At 43.3% G+C, this 24,065-nt stretch overlaps 1 protein-coding gene across 1 annotated transcript in view; it reads left to right on the top strand.

Moving 5' to 3' along the window:
- The window catches only part of ncam1b (neural cell adhesion molecule 1b), a gene marked incomplete at both ends in the record, with an annotated part of 133,413 nt that extends 114,049 nt beyond the window's left edge, over positions 1-19,364 (top strand). Inside the window, 9 exons of the mRNA XM_083636710.1 lie at positions 632-728; positions 3,147-3,317; positions 4,217-4,345; positions 10,368-10,492; positions 10,653-10,833; positions 13,631-13,829; positions 16,262-16,378; positions 17,184-18,374; positions 19,244-19,364. Of these exons, the coding sequence (XP_083492836.1) occupies positions 632-728; positions 3,147-3,317; positions 4,217-4,345; positions 10,368-10,492; positions 10,653-10,833; positions 13,631-13,829; positions 16,262-16,378; positions 17,184-18,374; positions 19,244-19,364 (2,331 nt within the window). The remainder of the gene's footprint in view (positions 1-631; positions 729-3,146; positions 3,318-4,216; positions 4,346-10,367; positions 10,493-10,652; positions 10,834-13,630; positions 13,830-16,261; positions 16,379-17,183; positions 18,375-19,243) is intronic.
- Positions 19,365-24,065: the final 4,701 nt, after the last annotated feature.

Genomic DNA, 24,065 nt, shown 5'->3' with positions numbered 1-24,065 from the left:
CACATGCGCGCGCGCACACGCACACACACACACACACACACACACACACACACACACACACACACACACACACACACACACACACACACACACACACAGCTTCCACATGCACCCACACACACACACACACACACACACACACACACACACAGCTTCCACATGTACACACACACACACACACACACACACACACACACACACACACACAGCTTCCACATGCACCCACACACACACACACACACACACATACACACACACACACACACACACACAGCTTCCACATGCACATGCACATGCACACACACACACACACACACACACACACACACACACACACACACACACACACACACACACATACTCCTTGTCATCAAGATTTCATGAGCATAGAACTGAAGTGAAGGGTTTGCTTTCCACTCCATTGTCGAAAAAATCTGATTAATAATTCAGGAGAAGGAAAGCACAGAGCTACAAAAAAAGATCGGCAACTATAATGGACAACAGAGCAACAAATAAAAATAGGCACCTATAATGGATAAACAAAAGAAAAGGGTCACTTTCATTTTTGTGTTTGACACAGACATCTGTTTTGGTACACTGGCCTTCCTACAACTTTTTTTCTCTCCTCCAGGTAACCCCCGAGTCTGAGAATGACTTTGGGAGCTATAACTGCTCTGCCTCCAACGAGATGGGTACCGAGTCCAAGGAGTTCCTCCTCATTCAGGCTGGTCAGTCAGTCATCACGATCCCACAATTCATTTTGCCATGCATTTAGATAGACCTAGCCTGGTCAACCATCCTGATCACATGAACTTACATTCTGTGGATCAGTCTGGCCTCCAGCCCAACCACAGCTTTTTCCAGAAATTACAAAGTGCATGGACCAATAAGGGACCTACCTCATATGACAGCGTAACCGGCCAATCAGGGACGCCGCTGGCAAACCTCCCAAAGCAACGAGCGGTAATGTTAACATTAGTAGAGTAAACACAGCCGAAATAGACTCAATAACAACAATTAAACAGTCGGTAGCGCTGTCGCCTCACAGCTAGAAGGTCCTGAGTTCAATTCTCGCCTGGGACACTGTGGGCGTTGGAGTTGTGACCCCCCCATATCTTCAGTGCCTACTGCCCAGGTGGGCTATCTCATCGAAAGGGCCTTTCTGTGTGGAGTTTGCATGTTCTCCCCGTACCCCCCAGGGGGTTCCTCCGTACATAACCCCCCACTAAAAACATGACGACAACATCTGAAGTTGGTCCCCGGGCGCTGGAAAGAAAAAGCGACCACTGCTCCTGGCCTGCCCCCTGGAGGAAAGGACAAGCCTGGATGGGTCAAATGCAGAGGACATATTTCACCGGCCACTGTCAGCATGAGTGTGTTGTGGCCGCATGCATGTGTTGAAGTGTTCGTGTGACAATAAAGACGGGCTTGTCCGTCTGAAATCGTGTTTAAATCTGAAATCGTGTTTAAGTTTATAGAGAGCCAAAGTGAAACGTCACTTCCTGCTTCAGCACTGTACCAGAGATTTTCATCCGCCATTTATTTTCCCATAGACATTTCGTAAAATGCTTATAAAAAATAGTTTTACATGGTCAAACCAAAAGGTTCAGATATATTTAGAAACAGGAGAGACAACATAACATTTGACTCTGACCAAAAAGGGGAAAAGTAACTGCAGATTTAAAGAAAATATTTTTTCGATGTTGTTTTTTTAAGTTTTGGTCCAAACTTAAACTTGGTCCACTTTGCCTCTCTATGGGCGGAAAATATGTTTTTGCCGTTCTTCCAAGTGGATTTGGATTTGAATTGGAATTGGCGATGCTGATTGGCTAAAGGAGTTGTCTGTCAAGGCAAGCTCTCCCACCCACTGAAATTGCTGTGGACGGCTGGAGTCCAGACTGATACGTAGAGTAAAACAGAATGTGAGATCACCTTATCAGGATAGTTTTTACCAGGCTAAGATAGGATCAAGGATCAAGGAAACTTTATTGTCATATGCAGCAAGCTACAATGAAAGTTAAAAGCCCCGGCCCATAACTGCTGATAGAAGACAAAAAAAACACAAAACAAGAAGAAGCATGGTAAAACTTAAAACACAATAAAAGCACAATAAAAAACAATAAAGACACAATGCGATGTAGCATGTGACTACTTCTGTTAGCTCATTAACATTGTCGGTGCTTGCCTTAAACATGGCCCAGTCTGTAGCCTGCAGCGCATCCTGCAGCTCGGTCTCTGATGTGGTAGACCATCGGTGCAGCTCTTTTGTTACTGGGTGCGAGTACTTTAATCGCTGCCTGTATTTTGGTAACAAAAGGATGGCATCATGATCTGCTTTGCCAAAAGCTGGGAGAGGAGCAGCTTTGCAGCCATCCTTGTAGGGGGTGTAACAGTGAAAGAGGTTGTTTACACCTCTGGTTGGGCATGTGACATGTTGTTTGAAGTTTGGCAGGACTTGTCTCAAGTTAGCTTTGTTAAAATCACCAAGCACCACTATTACTGCAGCTTCTGGGTGTTTAGCATAAACCCTCATGATATTCTCATGTAATAGTCAATGTCGGAGTCAAGCTTTTGGTGGAATATAGGCGGTAATTAGTATTATCGCAGTGAGCTCTCTTGGCAGATAATATGGCCTACATAATAATGATAACTGCTCAACATCAGGCGTACCATTTTTAGAGTGGAAATGCATCTGGGATCACACCAGGAGTTGTTGATGAACCAGCAGACAGACACATCCAAGGTGTTTTCTGTTTTCTGCACAAAGCTAACCTATCACTTCTAAAATTATTTGCCTGTCTCATTCCTCAAATGCCAACTGTTTACATATCAGGACAGCGTTTACCCCTCAGCTCCCACTGACTGCAATACGGGTCACAACAAGTGTTAAAAATGTGCATCTAAAACAACGAGAGTCTTCAGTTTGGCTTGTGTGAGGGGTTGGGGCAGTGTGGTAGTGGGGAGTTGTAGTCAGAAGGCAGAGTTGACTGAGTTATGTGACCCCCGCAGGGAAAAGGTTGTTTCTGAATCTAGATGTAAATGTAGTCTGAGAGTTGTGGGAAATGTAGTCTGAGATTGGTGGTGAGTTGCAGTCCCAGAGCCCCACAGCTTTATGGTAATCGAACTTAATTTCCTCCCTTAACTAGAGGTTCCATCAGCTCCAGCCATCGGTGAGGTGGAGCCGTTCTCCAGCACAGCGCAGGTCCATTTCCAGGAGCCTGAAGCCACCGGGGGGGTTCCTGTTCTCAGGTACAGAGCCGAGTGGAGGATGCAGGACCGGGGCAAGTGGGCGCACAGGATCTACAACATCCAGGAAGGTACAAACACTTCTGTCAAAATATGTCTTTACTGTCTTTGGAAATGTGAAAAGGCACAACCATATAGAGAGAAGAAAGCAAGCAACATTGAAAATACATTTCTTTATTCAGTTAAATTCATCATTTACCTGCCTTGTACACCCCAACACTTGTGTGTGTGTGTGTGTGTGTGTGTGTGTGTGTGTGTATATATGTATATATATATATATATACTGTATATATATATCGCGCCTCTCGCGCGCCTTTCTGCATTATTGTGATATTGTTAATTTGTCCATATTTCTGAATTCTCATGTTCACCCTCTTATTGTTATATCATGTAAGGGTACAATCTAACTGGAATAATAGATCATGACAATACACTTTATTTAATATGGCACTTTTCAGTGTTACAGTGCTGAACAAACAAAACAATTATGACTACAAATACATGAATTAAAACCTGGGTTGTGTAAGAATAAAACAGTACAGTAATGTGAATAATGAGTAGATATAGAAGGTAATACTCAAAAAAGAATGTGTAGATTTAAGAATAATTAATGTTATCATTAGAGCCCAAAAATGAAACTCTACGTTGGTGCAAGAACTCATTTAAAAAACATTTTTTTCATCTTTTCACTGCAAGATAATGCCTGGGAAACCGCTGTCAATTATTATTTTTTGGGGTATATTTCTGATTTTAGAGCATCTTGGGCTTTTAAATAGTTTTTTATCTGTCGTTTAAATGGATGAAACGAGATGAAATATTCCCATTCCTAATGAGAACTGAGCTTATCACTGTTTACTTGTGATGAAATGAGTTATGCGGGTGTGTGCGGGCGAGGAGACAGTTGTGGCTTGCTGCTCGTCAAAGTGTTGGGGGTTTTTCACTCCTGATTGCTCTCCCTCTGATGTGACAGGCTCCCTCAGTGAGGTGACTATCACAGGCCTCAAACCAGAGACCAACTACGAAGTCAAGATGTCTGCAATTAACGGCAAGGGTGAGGGTGAAGGCAGTCCTGCTGTGTTCTTCAAGACGGCGCCTGTCCGTAAGTTGCACCTGCACACGTGCGCATGCATGCACTGACACATTACCTGAATCCCTGTCTTCTCTGTCTTGCAATAACACAAGAAATCTCTATCAGTGAGTTATGGAAACTCATCAACAGTGGTGTTTCTCAACTGCTGGGTTGTGACCCTGAAAGTGAGCGTGTGAGAGGGTGTCGCATCTCCTGATGAGTTTGCGTGAGACTCATCAGGCGATGGCGTCTTAAAGACACCTCCTGTCAGTCTAACTTTACATTTCAGATCTCGTCTCAGATGTAGGCGACACAGATTTGGAGCTCGTTAAAAGTTGACACTATTCCCATTCCCTCCCCCCCCATTGTCGCCTGACTTTTTGGTTTATTATGACTCAGACTAAGAATAAAACTGACAAAAAAAAACACTTATTTTCTCTCTCGCTTTTTTTTCTTTTTCTTTTTTTTACAATTTTACCATTGGATTCAGATTTTATCACTGAGGTCAGATTTGGGTCCCATTGCATAATCATGCATCATCCATTGCTTGGGTTTCTTGTATTAGGCACATGACATCATAATGAAGGAGAGAAGGATTGTAATTTTTCTTGCTTTGATAAAAGCCAACCTTGAATTTAATCTTCCCCGCATTACTTAGTTTTTAGCCCCCTCTAATGGTTGTGTATGTATGTGTCAGGAGAGGAGCCCCTTGGTGGTTGAGAATGGATTGCACATGTTGACTCCAAATCGATCCCATTTCTATTGCTGGACCTCCTTAAGAGTTGTATGCTGATTGACTCCTCATATTTTTCATGTTATAGTTTTATTCACCCATCTTTTCCTCCATTTCTTTATGTTGCTGTTGTATCGATCAGGCTATTCTTTCACAAGTAAGTGCTTCCTCTCTCTTTGCCCGAGCCATCGTTTTAAGTGGTGTTTCAGAATAACTCTTTTTATTTCGTTACAGGTTTGAATTGCCGTTTCGTTAGTGTTTATTGAAACAAAGAAGCTTTCTATTATCTCTTGATTGAATCAAATAAAGATCCCGTGGCTGTATGTGCTCTTGGTTTCTGCTGAGATGGAGATAGCTTCCATTAAAACTCTAATTAGGTTGACAAATCACTTTGAATGAGGGAGTTGCTCTCCTCCCTGTGCATGACTAAGCGTGGCTGATGGGAACGCCACAGTGGGACTTCAAAATTTAAGGTGATGAAGTGGGAAGTGGGAAGTGGGGAGTGGGGGGTGGGGCAGCAGAGACTGAGACAGTGCAGAAGCTCAAATATTTGCACTAAAAGTAGAAGTAGATAATATTGCGTGGAAATGTTTTCTCAGCACCTACACACTTACAGTACATTCTCTCAGTGGGTTTTCCGGGGATGTTTGTCAAATGCAGCGGGAAAGGAGGGAGAGGGGGGGGAGACACACACATCTTCCAGCATGCTATGTAATATTCAGTACCCAGAATACTGAGAACTGCACCAGCTGGGGAGCATATGCCTAGTAGCACACCAACCAAGATTGACATTTTTGTGATAAACATATTTATTTATTTCAACATCAATGTTCATATACAGCCGAAGTTATTGGTGCCTATAGAGCACTATCCCTGTGTTTTTATTGACATGTTCTGTCTTACTGGCTAGAGGGAAGCTCACTGTCAACAAATAATATATTATCTGACATGATCAAAACTAAACCAACCTAAAGCAAACCAAAAGTCAATAAAATAGTGTCTGTGGTTGGCATTTTTCTGATTTGGTGTACAAAACTATTGACATATGTATGACTGCTGTGTTATGGTTTATGGTCTGTACTTTGTGTAGTTTGGTTTCACTATTTCAGCATAGTAGCCACACCTGAAGTGTGGCCATCATGAAATGTGTTTTTCTTTCCTTAGCTGTTTTTTGTTGTTGTCCATTCTTGCCAGGAATTGGCCCAGTTAAATGCCTCAGTGAAGTGTTATTATAGCGATAAAGGCAGCAATTTGTGAAGAAGACACTGATTCTGATTGCCTGATATCTTTTCTTTCATGTTCCTAGATGACGTAATTCATTTTTTCACTGAAGACACAGGTTTGTTCCATAGTGGAGATGATTGTAGATGTAGTGTAGATGATTAGTTTTTAACTAGCTGCTTGTATCCCCAGGACAATCCCATCACCCCTGCTGTGTAGCCGAATCAGTAATTATTTGACAACATAGCCTAGCAAACCATTATATTGCTCGTTGGAACAATATGGCCTTGTATGGCCTGAATATGAATATAAACTAACCTGTGCCTATTTCATGTGCATTTTATTTCACCTAAATCTCATGAGTTGACAGCGTAGTTAATTATCCAGAGATATGCATTTCATTATCAATGTGATTTGTAATTAGTGATGCATCATCAGTATTTTTAATACTACAGCATTACAAACGCTGCACATTTCCCTCTGGTTTCAGCTGTTTTGATGTCACTAGGGGAGGTTTATGCTTGGATTGAATCATCAGCATTGATTAATCAATCGCATTGCAAATTATAGCCTTAGTGGGGAAGATAAAGCTGTCTGAATGTCTCCTGCACTTCCCACCTACTGATCCCATACAGAGGAAAGCTGTCTGTGCTGTTGTGTTTATTACTGTGTCTTTCTCTTTTAGTTTGTCTGTTAGGTCTTTTAACTTTGTTTTCCCTCTCCATGGTTTGTTGTCAATTATATCTTTCATGTTACTTCTCCCCCACTTTCCTTTCAACCAATCACACGCGTGCAACAATTCATGTGACTGTTATTTGGCTTGCATGGTGCTGATGATCTCCTCCACTCTGCAGAAGGTAACTCAATGTTCCAGATTTTCACAAGAAGAATCCTAACTGTACTGGAGCTCCTCCCACTAATGCTTTAAAGTCCCTGGAAACCAAAATCCACAAAAAACGTTCTAACTATGTTATTTAGGGTCTTATGTTAGTAATTGTGTGCCTCAGAAATTATTATACATTACTTTCAACCCAAAGCCTTAAAATCGACACTTTCCTACAAGATTCTACAAGGTACTTCCTCATTGAAGAGAGCAGTGCGCGAGGTGCTAAAATGCAGGAGCTTATGACGTCATAAGCTCTATATAACCTTTGTATCCGCCCTTCTCCTTTTGTCCGTTCTTTGCCCCACAGCGCTCGCTCAGTGTCTGTCTGTCTCCCTCCCACTCTGTGTGCTGTGTGTCGAGCGCTATGCTGCCTGCCTGCTCTCTCTCTCTCTCTCTCTCTCTCTCTCTGGACTAGAGAGAGAGAGAAGGCAGCATAGCGCTCGACACACAGCACCGCTCGACACACAGCACACAGAGTGGGAGGGAGACAGAAGCGCTGAGCAGAGATCTCTTCCTCTCAGTACGCTATGCGCGGAGCAACGCGCGAACACACACACACACACACACTCTTTCCTTCTCTCTCTCTCTCTCCGAGAGAGAGGTCTCCTCCGAGACAGAGAGAGAGAGAAATTTCCCTGCTGCAGACGGGACACGCCCACACAGTCCGCGGGAGAAAATACACTCTAAAAACTAATTGATTCTCATGACTTTTGCCATGACTGTCAAACCTAAATTTATATACTTTGCGACGTTCATCATCGTTCAAATTTGGCTGGTGGCTTATTAACTCATTGAATGCCAATGACGACAGCTGTCGTCAATTCAAATACTGACGTAGAGTGCCAATGACGACGGTTGTCGTCAATTGCGTTTTTTGACGGTGGGACGTGGATCAATCCCTGATACATCTCTGGTACAACTATTGTAGCTATTGGAGGTCTATAACCTATTTTACAGAACCCTTAGGTGGCGACAGTGCTCTCCACATAACAGAAAGGCAAGGAAAAAACAAAGAAGAAGTCTTATGGAAACGGAAATCGCATCGCATCCGTATGCATCGATATGCTGAAGCACGTTACTGCAGCTGTGCCTGCAGCAGCCAATCTGCTCCCACAATTGAGCCGCTCCGTGTCGGTTGCGACAGCACATCTGCACATCCACACCGTGGAGTTGTTATTATTCTCAACTGGAAGCATCGTTGCCGGTGACAAACACACGCGGAACGCTGTAAAAAAGCCTGGCTGTTCCGCACCCTTCACTGTGCGCACAGCAAACTCAGCAGAGAGCCACCACAGACAGGAGGAGGAGTGTGCAGTTGAGGCGAGGCGGGGCGGGGCGGGGCGGGGCGGGGGGGGGGGGGGGGGGGGCACGCAGAGCAGCACGCAACACCCAGACAGACCCAGGCAGCAGGACAGGATTGACAAACGCAAGCCAGAATATCCGATACCCACCAGCAGCAAATCAAAACCAGCAAGAAGCTGCAACCAGCAGCGCACGCAGGGGCCAGCGCTGCTGGTTGTAGCTAAAAATATTATTCTGCCAAACAAAATTCCCTGGCCTAAACTGTTTTATTGAAGGAAATTATTTTTGAGGTGTGACTACATTAGAAAAGATTAGCTTCAGAGTCAGTGATGTGCTTGAAATGATTAATTTCACAAAAGGCCAATTATCTCAGCTTCTAGAAAAAAATTGCTTTTTTTGGATGAATCAAGCTATCTTCTCCGGCTCATAACTAAAGAACGGAAAATGGGATCAATAAACTTTTTTTTGCAGATGATAGAATAGAGTCTCATCGTTCTTTGTGCGTGTTCAGTGTTTACATAGTAATATCACACAATATTCTGTGGGCCTCGAGAAATCACTGAAAACGCTCTGAAACTCTGGCACTGGGAGCGTCCGTTCTCCAAAAGTGGCTGGCACTCAATGAGTTAACATAGGGTCCTGTGATGTGATGAACTCAAAATGCTAAATAATAAAGAAATATTTCTGGTTTCCAGGGACTTTAAGCAACACATAACTGTACTGGAGCTCCTCCCACTAATGCTTTAAGCAACACATTCTTTTGCTTATACGCAAACGTTTAACACATGTCCGCTTCATTCCTGTTAACCGGTCATGTAGATTGTTGCCTCTGGAGATCTGGATCAATCAAAGATCTGTCTTCACAGTAAAACGAGTCAGGAGTGCTATGCAGTGTATCTGCATCAACCAGATACTAAGTACCAGTACTTGCTTGATGTTACCTCTCCCTCATAGTGTTACTGTAAGTCAACAATGTAATAATCCATTTACTAATCACAAGAAAATCATAATCAATTTCTGCCCATCTGAAGCCATCTTGTTTATCATGTTTAACCTGAGGCTGAATTCCATGCATTACAGGCTACCTCAACTAACATGGATCAGTCCAATCACACAAGGTCATAATGACAAGCAATGACATGATGAAGCTTATGAGGGTTAACCACCCACCATGCACATCCTTCCTGTTGTTTCTAGTCCTGCAGTTGCCGTTTCGGTTCGTGTTTCGGTTGCAAATCAATATTTTGCACAAGTCACCTCGCATTTATTGTCATCAATATTATGAGTCACCCCACACTGAAGTCATCAATAAATGATTATGTGTTCAAACGGAATTATTTAATATAACGCTAATATAAAATATTGCAATCAGTCATTTAAGTTAAAAGGTGTCAAACATTAGCATAGTCCATCTCAAGTCGTTTGTATTGTATTCATCTTTGCAGGCGAGCCTATTTGTTATGCGACAAAATGAAAATCCTACAAAAACATTTCAGTCAGTGAGTCAAACAACGCTCTCCCCAAAGCCTCATATGACACTGGTGAATGTCAGTCAGCAATTTCATGCCAATTGAATGTCAGTCAGCAGCTCACAGACTGAATCAGATAAGCATGGCATCTGCCTCGTTTCATTATTAGACTGACTTGAGACAACTGTCTGGAGGCAAGTGATAAAAGAAAGACAACTATGCTAAAATGACAACGACGACGACGAGAGGGACCAGTTTCAGATGTTGGGACTTTGCTTTCATTTCTAACCAAGGCTTTCCCCCCGACCATATTTGTAAAGGTACTGGTGGAATCACAGAATTGCCTCTGCTCCTCCCAATACAATGAACATGACGTCTAGTTCTCTGCATCCTTTAAACCAACCTTTAAATAACCCATATGTTGCTCTTGTGTGCATATAGGGAATCCAAATCCTCCTAAGCTGGAAGGGATACTTCAACCCAAAGGCAACTCCATCAAAGTCAGCTGGATCAAGCAGGATGACGGCGGCTCACCCATCCTCCATTATCTCATCCGCTACAAACCAGTGAGTATGGGACTTCTAGCCAAGCTCTAGTGCTGCCATTTCCAAATACAGTATGTAATAGTATGTAGTATGTTATTTCAAGTGGAACCATTCTAGTCTACTTCTTGTACTGTTCAAGCCTTCATTCTAACTCAATGATGTGTTTTGTGTGCACCCTCAGAAACAGGTGTCCGAGTGGAAGCCAGAGCTCCGGCAGCCCAGCAGCAGCCAGCACGTGCTTCTGAACGATTTGGAGTGGAACACGGACTACAGCGTCTACGTGGTGGCAGAGAATCAGAAGGGCAAGTCCCAGCCAGCAGTGCTGTCCTTCACCACGCTCACAGAGCCAGCTCCCATCCCAGGTAGCCTCCCTCAGGACACTCACTCACACCGGCACTAAACACACAGCCCTGAGGAGCCACTAAACACACAGCTCTGAGGAGCCACTAAACACACAGACCCGAGGAGCCACTAAACACACAGACCTGAGGAGCCCAACTCAAAGCTCCATCACAGCAGGGGGTCCTATTACACACAGACCTGAGGAGCCCAACTCAAAGCTCCAACACAGCAGGGGGTCCTATTACACACAGACCTGAGGAGCCCAACTCAAAGCTCCAACACAGCAGGGGGTCCTATTACACACAGACCTGAGGAGCCCAACTCAAAGCTCCAACACAGCAGGGGGTCATATTTTCAGCTCTGAAAGGTGAATCAATTCACAGGGAGGGAGGGGGATTTGATTTCCTGGGACAATGGTGTGCCAAAAATGATTTTCCGTCTGATTTTACTCCCTTCAAAATGGTCTTTGACAGCACCTTGCTAACTAAATGAGTTTGAGTTTGCTCTTGCAGAACAGGGACAGACACTTGAAGAATAAAACAATTTCCCCTGAATTATTGCAGTGTTTCCTTCAGCTTTGTTTAGTGTTTAATAGCTGTTGCTGACTGGATACTTGGGCCCAATCCCATTTCTTATTTTTACCCCTACCTCTTGTTTTGGAGTGGCCCTCGCGTTCCCCCTTGCCCTTCAAAACGGAGCCACAAGGGGCATCGGTTGAAATCTTTACCTAGGAAATGGTCCTTGGTCCTCAAAATAAACGGGACACCCTACCCGTACGTGTGAATGCACAAAGCGGACGGGTAGGGGTAAGTGGTAGGGTGGCAGGGCTATTGGGATTGGGCCTTTGTGTGGAAGCAGCCTGTTTGTACTTACTTGAATGGCCGTTGATAACAATTAACTAACGAAACTTACCCACACCAGCAAAACCACACAGCTTGTCAACTACCCTAATAATTCTAATCTAGACAATACAGAGTGCTTTGTTGAAACATTGCAGCAGACCCTTATCTCTTCTTCACACATTTGTTTTTTTGTTGTTGTTCTTTTTTGTTTTCTAATTCATTTTCCAGTCTAACGCACATCCCACTCACCCACCACTGAGTCACCATCTAGTGGATAATGGTGTCTCCCCTTGTGCTGTGCTTTTGTTTTGATGTGTTGTTGTGTATATATATATTTTCCTTTATTTTCTCTCTGTTTCACTTTTTTTGGTTTTCAGACCTGACACATTTTCACGTTTCTCTCTTCCTCCGTTTTCCCCACCCTTCTTTCCTATTTGTTTCCCTTCATTTCCCCCCTCCTTTATTCTCTTTCCCGTTCTCTCTGTCCCTCTCTCAATGTTCCTGCACTCTTGCCTGGTCCTGGACATTGGTGTGGTGGACCACCTGGACATTTCCGTCCTGACCTGTGTGTATTTGGGTGTGGCTCGGGGGGTGTGCTGTCTGTCCCCAGTCTCTCAGGGCTGTCCGTCTGTGACATACACTTTGGCATCACTCATCCTGTCCCTCATCACCGTCTTCCTGCTTTCATAGTTCGTGGGCAGATTCACACAATGACTACAGAGGAGAGCTTGCCTTTCTCTGGCCTGGCTGTCTCTCTGAATGCGTTCACTCCCTAAGCAGACTTTGTCCAAGACAGACGCGTCCCTGTTAGCGGGTGAAAAGCGCTGCTCAGTAGCTACAGCACAGACCAGACAGATGCACTGAACCAAAGGCAGTGGACTCTTCCATCTCCTACAGATCCACTCTGCTCAGCATAGCACAGCCAGTCCTCAGTACAACAGAAAGGAGTGCCAGTTTACAGTAATGAACAATAGTGTAATTCAAATGACATACAGTATATATATATATATATATATATATATATATATATATATATATATATATATATATATATATATATATATATATATAAACAATAGCACTGTGCACAGAATACTGAGTGAATGCTGAGTGCTGGACATGTCAGTTTACATAAACAATGTATTATATTGTTTTATCACTCACAAAATGATATGTACTGTATGTAAAGATTTGTAATATTAACTTTTACATGATTGAGATCGGAAACAACTAACAGAATACCAAGTGTTGATATATTAATGGTTTGACAAGCTGTAGTGTATACAGAACTATCATAGGTGGTGTTGATATGTAATTAATTGCAACTTCTTGTGTTGATTACTAAGGAAAATGTCCAGATGTATCTCATTTATTTAATACATATCAAGTCTCATTCAAAAGTACCTATGTTTTTTTTATACATTGTTTATCATTTGATTGGGTTTTTCTCAACTGCATCTAAATCTCAAGTAGACTTTGATGACCTGCTGATTATTGATATCTAACGAGTTGAATCACAAGGTGGCCAAGGTAACTTAGACACAAACAGTGAAGACACATCATAGCAGTGTGAAATAGCAACATAGCAACATATTGCAAGCTTTCTTCCGGTTTTCTTCTTTCTGTCTAATACCAAATAAATGGGTTTAATATAATTGAATTGTTTTTTATTTTGTTTTTGAAGGACAGCCGGTGTCACACTTAATTCCTAAACACGCCTCATGTTTGAGATGAAGTTATCTAAGTGATTGAGTAGAAGTGATACAGAACATTACACACAAATCCAGCACATTGCATCTCAATACACGCTGAGACCCGCAGTCTAGAGCATAATGGCGGTGTTCGTAGCAGGTGAGTTGTTTCTGTTTTACGAAACCATTAGCGGTAGCAGTCGCACATTCTTCAAGACTCCTTCTATTAAGCTGTGTCACGCTACAGCCCCTCAGTGCTGTCCTCTCTGTCTCTTCTCTGGCAGATTTGGGCGAAGAGAGCGCTCTATCTAAGGGCATCATCGTGTGGGGGGGGATCCTGGTTGTAGTGTTTGTGCTGCTGCTCCTGGCCGTGGACGTCACCTGTTTCTTTGTCAACAAATGTGGCCTCATCATGTGCCTCTGCGGAAAACCAGGCACCGGAACCAAAGGACATGACATGGAAGAGGGCAAGGCTGCCTTCATGTGAGTATCACTGCGTACATTTGCATGCAGCCTGGCACACCTCAGATAAACACGTCAGTCACAGTCGAATAATCCAATCAGCCTCGGTCAGGGTGAAAATTCTACGGTCCCTTTTGAACTCTGGTGCATGTATTCTTTCCACACATAAGGGGGTAATGTCGCCATTTAGTTCCTTTATTTCAATTTTAAAGAAGAATGCCAAGATGTAGAAGGTTGTTTGCTCAAATCATTAAAAGGGAAATTCCACCCTCAGATATCGGAATCAGAATCGGCTTTATTTGCCAAGTATGTACACTTACAAGGAATTGGACTCCGGTTAGCTTTGCTCTCACATACAGAATAAAAAGAAGAAAGAAAGGTATGCACAAGTCAAAAACAGGCAAGGCAAGAAGGGTACATTTAGACATTAGAAAAAAAATTACAGTAGTAGAATAAGTGTGGTGTAAAGTGTCTATTTTAATATACTAGGCATCTCGCGCGCTCGATTCCTAGGCTCGGCCGCTGCCCGTCCTGCAGCTCGCCCGCTGCGCGGCCTCACCCGCAGCTTGGCTGCTGCGTGGCCTTGCCTGCCCTATTGGCGCCCATGCAATGTCTCCCTCTCGCTCTCCCTCAGTCTCTCTCCCTCTCCTCTCTCCCTCAGTCTCTCTCCCTCTCCTCTCTCTGCCTCTCCCTCAGTCTCTCTGCCTCTCCCTCAGTCTCTCTCCCTCTCTTCTCTCTCTCTCCCTCAGTCTCTCTCCCTCTCCTCTCTCTGCCTCTCCCTCAGTCTCTCTGCCTCTCCCTCAGTCTCTCTCCCTCTCTTCTCTCTCTCTCCCTCAGTCTCTCTCTCTCCCTCTCCCTCAGTCTCTCGTGAGCCTCAGACTGATGACATCATCACTGATGACATCACTGAACTATAGCTTCAGCCTTAGGGCAATCAGCCTTAGGGCAATGAATCTGCCCTAATTAAAAAATCCGGCACCCGCATGGTTGCTCTTTACACTTCCTGAAAGTTTCAGCCTGATCGCACGTAGAATGGCGTAGTCACGGACAAAATAAGTGTCCTTTCCGTGACATTATGACTGACTGAATGACTCACCCCAAAATACCTTGTGCGTGGTAAAAAAAAAAAAAAGTGGATGTTGCACAAAGGCTTAAATACAGATATGTTTTAAATATTGCACAGTTATGCCGTTCAATGTGACTCTCACACTGTTGTGCATCAGCCGATCGTTGATCTTCGATGCATTCTAGAAGTCTCTTTAGAATGAACTGTTGTCATTCATCTTTTTGTTAGACCCTCTAGAAAAGGCCCTCTCATAGTGACTAATGAGACCATACACATTGGAACACCCACAGGCCAGATTCGAACCGGCGACCTAACGAGCTGATGTCATGGACTGGACCACCGTCTTCGGTGCCACTCAACTGTGTATGGTCTAAACAGTCGGTATGAGAGGTCCTTTTTTACAGACCCACTCAACCTGCCTCTTCCACTCCAGTTAATGATTACCTGATTTCCCAGAATGCCTCTTGAGAACCCCCGGAGAACTTCCTGAACATGCCTGAGCATTTCAGCAGGAGGTTTTGAGTGCAGGTGGAGAGAGCAACAGATCGCAGAGCAAGATATTTTACAGTTAAGAAAAAGCGAGAGTTTCGCCCCTTACGCAAAATCTGGCTGCTTTGCATTCTGGTCTATTTAGGCTACTAGTGTCGGTGGAGAAATCTGTCTCACTGCCTCTTATGTGATGGATTTCTACTTTGATGATTGTTGAGCATTGGTGCAAAATGATGAGTATAGAAAGAAGCTCTTGCTCTTTGAGTCTGAGGGGCTGACACCAAAACTGTTCATATCTGAGATCATAGAAATATTGTCGCCTATTAAACTCCATTCTAGCTGCACAGGAAATATAACATCACAGCATCATCTATGTTTGGCCACTTATCCATGGGAATAACTACGGTAAGTAAAATAGGCCTACACCACCAAATGACAAAATGAACCCAGAAATAACAAGATACATGACCTGTAGCTGTTGTTAAGAGTAAAGTATTTTAGGGTGGATTTCAAGTATGAAAGAGTGGGATGTTGCCATAACATATTCATCTATAGAACATTGTATGCAACAGATTCCACTCAACTTTAAGGAAGGGCATAATTAAAAGATTAGATGGTACAGTATATGCCATGGAAACGACAAAGATTAGATGGTATAGATATGGAAACCACAAGCAACATGGCCTCCCTTTGTATGTGAACAGTGACCCTCATCAAATATCTCAGACTACTTTGATTGGGTCATTCAGTTGTCTGTAACCATAATCTCTGTCTATTGTACTGCTCTTGCATCACATTTTCGTTATGTTCACTGCAGCAGAACCAACCATTGTGTGAAATAAAATAATCTGTTGACATTTCCCACAGATATTCATCACAGAATATTTCTGTCCTACAGGAAGGACGAGTCGAAAGAGCCAATAGTGGAAGTCAGAACGGATGATGAGGTCACAGCAAATCATAACGCAGGAGGGCCGACAGAACCCAATGAGACCACGCCCCTCACAGAGCCAGAGTGAGTAGAATCGGACTTATACATGCATTATTTTTACCTTTCAAGTCTTTTTAACCACTGTACATTGCACTCCACTTCATAGAACAATTCTCATATTATTCAACGCGATTACAATTTGACCCTCACCCATTGAGTTAATACAACAAAGGAAATGTGTTGGTGATTCTTGAGTGGAGTCCACTGAATTTGTGTTGTTTTCTGTTGAGGCGATCTGTTTTTATTCCCTTTCACAGGGATTATTGCACTTTATATGTGTTTCTTTTCCAGCCGTAGGGTTTTTTTTTTGCCTCATCTTTTTTTACAGTATCAAGGTTGAAGCAATACCAGCTAAAGACATGGACAGGCTTTTGTCCTCTTGAGCGTGGTCTACTTGTATTAAGTGATTTGACGACCTCAGCAAGCCACAGCTCATATCAGCGTTGTAGAGAAAAGTGTGATTTTATAAGGAGATTGTGTCACTGGTACTGTTCAACCCTACAGGTGGTTATGCGTGGTGTTCTAGTGTTCTCCAGGAATACTGGTGCTTCTTAGTACATTGACAGTTTTCCTAGTTCACTGTACTCCATGTTGGTGTGTGTATGGGCCGTATCCTTTAATGTCCACTCACAGCATGAAACCCGATGTGTCTTTTCAGTTCTCTTTTTTCTCACTAGGCCTAGTGGTCGTTGTGGTTTGCTCGCTCTGTGTTTGTGTGAATCGATAAACTCGACTAACCCTCTGCATGCTTCTCTTGGCCACCCTTCCTCTGCCACAGTCACCCTGGTGTCTAGTCTGTGTGTCTCTGTTCTCTCCCCTGCTCTCTCAGGCTGGCGGCTTACACTGCTGCTCTGACACTGGACACCCTCTCCTCCGTAGCCACCATCTCTGACACAGCCACTGGCACCTTTGACCGCGCTCAGGACAGCCCCAGTAGCGAGAGCACTACCCTTACTTGTAGCCTGTCCACCCCGGCCAACGACCCCTCGCCCACGCCCGTCCCGGCTCCGGCCCCCACCCCAGAATCCAACACAGCCCCACCAAACCCCCTCATTTCCAACTCCGCGGTCACGGCGAGAATAGCGGAACAAAGAGAAAATAACACCCCAGAAGCCGAGGAGAAAATGGCCACACCTTCTTGTACACCTGAACGAACTCAAAAGTCTGCCACGCCGATACCACCAAAGCGTAGGAACTCTCCCAAACTGGCCTTGCTGAAGGCTAACCGTAGCTCCCCGGTATCTGCACTCGCTACGTCTTCTGCATCTGCCTCTCCCACTCTAGACACCAAGAAACCCGCTCCTAGTCCCCCAGTCACCCAGCTCTCCACCCAGCCACCTCCTGTAGCCCTAGACACCGAGACACCAGTGCAAACTGCCTCCACTCCAGCAGCTACTGCCACTAATAAACCAGAGCCAGATTGTAATAGCACTGCCCAGGACACCAGTGGGCTTAGCCTGACTCCCTTTGATTTGAATAGCACTGCCCAGGACACCAGTGGGCTTAGCCTTACTTCCTTTGGCACCGATGACCCTATCGACCAGGCTGTCCACCATAATGCAGCTCCTGCCAAAGATGCCACCTTTGCCCCTAAAGCTCCCACTGCCACTATCTCTCCTTCAGTTGTCCACAATGCCCATGAAGTCCTGGACGCTGAAGCATCTGCTCCTCTAGTTGTGGATTTCCTCACTCCCGTTTCCGCCGTCCCAAGTGCCGCTTTGGCCACCCCTGCCTCTTCTGTAGCTAGCCTCGACGCACCCGTCGCTAACCACGACTTCCTCACATCCGACATGTACACCTTTCAGTCCCCGAACCTGAGCGCACCTCACGTCACACGGCCCAAAAATGCAGAGTTAGAGCTAGAGATGACAAACGGGAAAGGGAGGTCCCCACCAGACCTTATTAGCCTGGACAGCCCCCCCTCTCTGCCCAACGGAGACGGAGCAGACCTCCCCCCCTCAGGCCCAGCTCTGGAGGCTTCAGAGAGTCTGGCCAAGACTGCTCCTCCTGTCAACGACGAGTACGGCTCCCTCTAGAGGTTTATCTCTCTCTCTGTGTGTGTGTGTGTGCGTGTAACATGTATGCCCATTCATTCACCACCGCATCGTGCCATTGACCACACGATATGAGCCACTAATGGTAAACTGTGGTAATGACATAATGACATTGTGATCATTAGAAATCTTGTGGATTGTGGTAGAAGAGAGGTATGACGGTTCTGTTTGTTTTTTTGTGCTTGTGTGTGACAGCTCCCCTCTGCGGTTCTTTACTTTTGCAGCACGCTACACAGTTAATTAGTTTAATGACACACTACTTTGACTCAGGACAGCAAGTTATAGTGTGAGTCTCTGAGCGTTGCCTCAATCCTCACTAATTCCACAGCTCTGCTAAAGAGATCAAAGGGAGGCCAGGTGTTTGCCCTGCGCTGAAGCCTAGGAAGTAGAGGAGCTTCAGGCAGGATACACTGTAGCAACTGCTCTTCACCGCTTTAACCTGCATGGACATACCACACTCTGCCACAGCTACCACTCATTTACTGTCCTATCAGTCGCTTTGAAGTAGCACTAAACTGATTAATACATAGTATTTTCTAAATGCTGTGTATATTAACATATGATGAGCTATAAGGGTATCTCATTATCTGTCTGCTCAGTTTTTATCCTGACTGTGTTGTCAAGGTGGTGAAGAAATATGTAAGAGGACTCATAAATATGTATCAAGTCTTCTTACATATTCGGCAAAGATCTCATAGTGAAGAAATGTTTATGGTTGTGTTCAACAGAAATGTCGGTTTGTTTTTTTGTTTTTTCCTGTATTCTTCTGTTTTCTCGCCAGGGGTGAACAGATTGTTGTTTTATACTTTGCCTCTTTTTCCCTTTCCAATTTCAGGCGTATTTTTTCTGATGAGAAAGATAAAGGAGACGAGACAGAATTATCAAACGCCCTGATGGAGAAAACAGCAGAACACAACAATGTCATACAGACAGATCTCAGCGAGAGCAAAGCGTGATGGGGCAGGGAAACACCAGCCCATCCAAAACAGTTGCAGCAGCAAGAAACACTGCAGGAGTTTTGATTTCCAGTGCCCTTAACTGCATATTCAGAACAACATACACCTGTACTTTATAGATTGGTTAGAGCACCGTGAGTGTGCTGTGGTTTCTGGTTTCAGTTAAGATACCACGTTCACTACACCCAAGGAGTTCTAGATTTAGGTCATGAGAGATTTACTTTTATTTTTTTATTGTTATTTTATTTAACCAGTCAGGACAAGAACAAACTCTTATTATAATGATCGCTTGGTGAAGAGATGGGATTAGACTGTAGTTTCTGTTGTGCTTAGAGTTTGAAGTACGGTTGCACATAAGCATTTAATTATTATGGAAAATATATACATATATAAAAAAAACTGACTATATTGAAACTGTTTTTTTTTCTTGTTACGCTGTTCAAATGTAAAACTGTTTGCCTTTTTTTATTTTAAATTATAATTTGAGGGCTAGTCTTACTGAATAGCTTGTTTTGCATGACTGACCTGCAAGTGGTTGTAATGTTTTGTTTGCAAGGGTTATTGTTTCACTGTCTGTTGTGGGGATGTTTATCTCTCACAGATATGTTGTCATTTACGTATTAAACATAGGCCTCAGTTCATTCTTTTTTAATTATAACCACAATGTGTTATGGCCATAATAATACATTATTAACACACAGCCATCTGCGGGGGGGGAGGGGGGGGGGGTGAATCAAAAAGAATCCCACTGCAATAGATTTGTTATGATTAGATTTCCGTTGGCCCACAGTGATCTGGTTGAGGGATCAGCTGTTAGTCAGTTTGATACCTGCATTACCACAGTGTTAATTAAAAATAAATATGCCTCTAAATGAAATACGGTAATATCTATTGTACACGTTGAACTCAAATTGTCAATTGAACTACTAACTGTCATCCAAGGGTTGGAGAACCTCAAATCAAGCGAATGTCTTATAATCTTGAGCTAACTATATGCCATTTATTTGTTTCGAGCATCAATTGATAGATATCTTCTTCACATGAAAAGCAGATCAAATGCCTGCCTTCATTATTTCAGTTGTGCTTTTAAAGCAAAAATATAAATAAATAAAATAAAAATTAAAAGCCTTTTTGTACTATTTAAAACTAGAACAATTTATTTTCCATTCCTGCCTGCAAGCTTGTGCACTGTGCCTGTGTGTCAGTAGATTGTCTTGTTGTCATCAGTTTCTATAATAATCTGTATAGCTTTGTCGTGAGAGATTAGCCTATTGTTTTTTATATTGTATCTTCAGAAGAAAAGTACACTAAATGGACTAATGTGGTCATTATAACACGTGTAGTGTATGAAACTGTCCGTCTCTGGTCACAGCACTATGTATTGCCATCTATAGTGAAGGGACACGTTAAGAGTCTTGGCATGAATTCAGTCAGTACTTCATAACGTATAACTACAATGCAGATAGACATGCCCATGTTTGTTTGGGGCAAACTAGATTTCATATTGGTTTAAGAGTGTTACCTTTGGGCTTGTTCTGGCATAATCACAATCTTTTCTTTTCTTCCCCCTGATTGTTATTCAAGTGTTCTGTAATGTGGTCTTTGAATTTATTTTTCAGTTTGTGTCTTTTGTACAAAATCCCTCACCAGGAGTGGCTGCTTGTCAAGTTTGGGATACCAGTGGCAGGGAAGCAGGGTGGTCGAGCTGATACACAAGACAATATTTTCTAAAATGTTAGATAGTAGTTGCAGTGTAGATGTAATGCCAAATCGAGTGAAGTGAAGAAGGCTTTTCATTATATCAAAACGTCACTACCGGCTTTACCTTGTAATCTGCACTGTCCCCAGACCAGACCACCTTGTTCCCCTTGTCTCTGGAGGCTCCTTTTGGTTTCATTGGGTCAAACTCAGAAATTATCTGTTGTGTACAGCCTGAGTGCCAACCCATTTACAAAATAAAACATGGTTTCTGAATCTAATACTGTTCTGACCCTTTGTGCCATTATTAGTTTATGTGATTCTCCCTTTCCTTTTTCATGACTGCAGTGAAATATTTTCGACACTAGGTGGCAGGAAATACCTTCTTGGACTTCCTTTGTTTTCGCTATGTCATGGACTCACAGGATTATTTACAGAATGGTTACACTGCAAACGGGTTTTGGTGGGTTTGAAATTCTCTTGGCTGAATGCCCAGACAGACAGGAGTAAATAAATAAGTCTTACATCATGCCCAAGAGCAAAGTCAGGCTATAGTAATGCCTAGGTGTAATAGTACTTGATATTTTGGGCTGCAGAACATCAGGTACCTTCAATAGCACTGTTTGTGTTTGATCACTCTTCTTCAGTAAACACTGACACTGAGACTAATGTGACTTGAAACCAGCGCTGCCAACTGTGTGTGTCAATACCCAAAGTGGCCAACACTGTGACCTGTCATGGCATCCTATTTCTCAGGCAGCACTGTGCTCTGTTGCAGCTGCCAGGTTTTCTCTTTAGTTCACTTATAAATAGAAACTGCTTTGGTCTTTGTATCAAACAGCATTAATCATCATCAGATACCCGTTATGATGGGGCACCAAAGTGGTCATAACAGTCTGTCAGTCCCCCTCTGTCTCTGGTCTCTGCTGGCAGGTTGGTCAGATGCCCTGCAGATGTCTCTGTTTTCAGCCAAGGAACAGAGGACGATCATCCAAAGCCGTGACGTCGCCTGGGTGATGATTTGCAGCCGCGTCAAACCAGCCACAGACAGGCAGAGTGAAACCGGAAGTGAGACGATACTGCCTCCATAATCAAATGAAATAATGAAAAAATTGCCCTTTTCTTTTGAGGTGATAAAGCAGGAAATAAAGTAAAGCAAGTGTAACCAATAACATTAACAGGGCCCTGGCAGTGTGGAAGGGAACCATAATGGTACCGGTTAGGCCTATACCTGCTTTATTTCCTGATTTACCACCTCAAAACAGTTAATAATAATTGACTTGAAATATTAATTCAGGTCTGTATGGTGTAACACTTAGCAATAGCCTATTTAATGTTTAAGTTTTAATGTTTACTCCAATATGCAAATTATTAAAATGGAAAGACAACACTAAGAATATTCTGAAATCTCAATTCATTGTCCCTTTTTATAAATAGCCTACACCATTTTGATGATTTTGGCCTTGTTTTTCAATAGCCTATAGACGGTTTTCACCAGAGCGCAACCCCACAGCACTTCCTTTTTCTCAGCATTTGGCAAACTGCAGAAATATTCACTCGACATTGTTACTTTTGTTTTCGTCGCTCAGCTGTATAGACGGTTTTCACAGAATGGTCAGTCCTGCACTTAAATGTTTTTTTTTCTTTTATGTCCATAGCAAACGCTGCAACAGGAAGTGAGCGGGGGTTCAATTTAGAATGTTTTTGTTTTCAAGTTAAAACCGTCTATAGCCTACTTATTTGTTATTTGCCTCAATTACCTACAAAACTGTAGGCCTAGCTTTCATTTAGACAGCATGTGTTGGCATCACGTTGGCATGTAGAGACCATTGAGGATGGACTTGCTTCTTATTGGTCTGTGGGACTCTGCCCTGAATTACAATCTTAAATCAGGAAGCATCACAAAAATCCAGCATTACACAGACCCGGGGGGAATCTGGATCATTAAATTAAACCAGTGATACTCAACTTGCGGCCCGGGGGCCAGATAGGGTGCAGAGTGGCCCCCCGATAATTTCCTATTTCACAATGAAAACTAAGGTTAAATAGTTTGACTGAGCTCCTGCTAAATTGTCAAATATGGCCGCCTGCTCAATCGCTGCCCAGGCACTTACAGTAGGCCTATGTAGCCTACGTAACTAACTATTCAGTGTGCACACAATTGTGAGAGTAAACTTCGGCTGACACCCCAAAAACCTACATCCGCTACAGAAAAATGTTGTTTGTTTATTAACTGGCCCCTGGCCTCCTGTCATTACGTGGCCCCCGGGCAAAGCAAGTTGAGTATCCCTGAATTAAACTATAGAAACTTAAAAGGAGAGAGATAATGTTGCATTATGGTGTATGGTATTTTATTATTAAAATTGGACAGGTAAATTTGAGGCTACTAAAATACTATTTGATGGCTTATTCATTAAAAACACATTCCTCCCTCCCTAAATATCCTAGATAGACAGGTTCAAAAATATGTATGTATTTATTTTTACAACCTATGTATTTTACACATGGATTTCTAACTTGCTCCTGACTGGAGGAATTGAAAGACTAGAAAATATCCCCTGTTAAAACCACCCTGGTGTGGTCTCTCGAAACACCTGGTTGTCGAGATCGGGTTTATTTTGAAAGATGTAACCGGACGTGTGTTTTGGTTGTGGCGGGCTTGACGCTGGCGCCTGGGTGATGATTTGCTTACTGTGAGCAGCAGTGAGTTTGGAGCGGGTACTGTGAAATGCCTAACCATGATGTTGCCTGGATAATCAGCGAAGGACGTTAGGAAATAGAGGTAAGAACAAGTATGACAGCTCATACTTTGACTTGTCTTGTTGCTCAGTGTTTCCTGTACACATTATTTTACACAGGGGAATCTGAACTGATTAACTTTTCAGACGACTATTTTTAATATATATTAATATAAATGTCAATTTCGTGGTGGGCTGCTTTAAGTTCGCCTCGGCTAAGGACAACACATGTCGAATTCGCCCGAAGTTTGCCTACAGTCCAATC

The sequence above is a fragment of the Poromitra crassiceps genome (genome assembly GCF_964638095.1).
Source record: "Poromitra crassiceps genome assembly, chromosome: 5".
NCBI classification, from domain to species: domain Eukaryota; kingdom Metazoa; phylum Chordata; class Actinopteri; order Beryciformes; family Melamphaidae; genus Poromitra; species Poromitra crassiceps.
The sequence above is the reverse complement of the archived record's forward strand: the minus strand, read 5'-3'. Positions and strand labels throughout refer to the sequence as shown.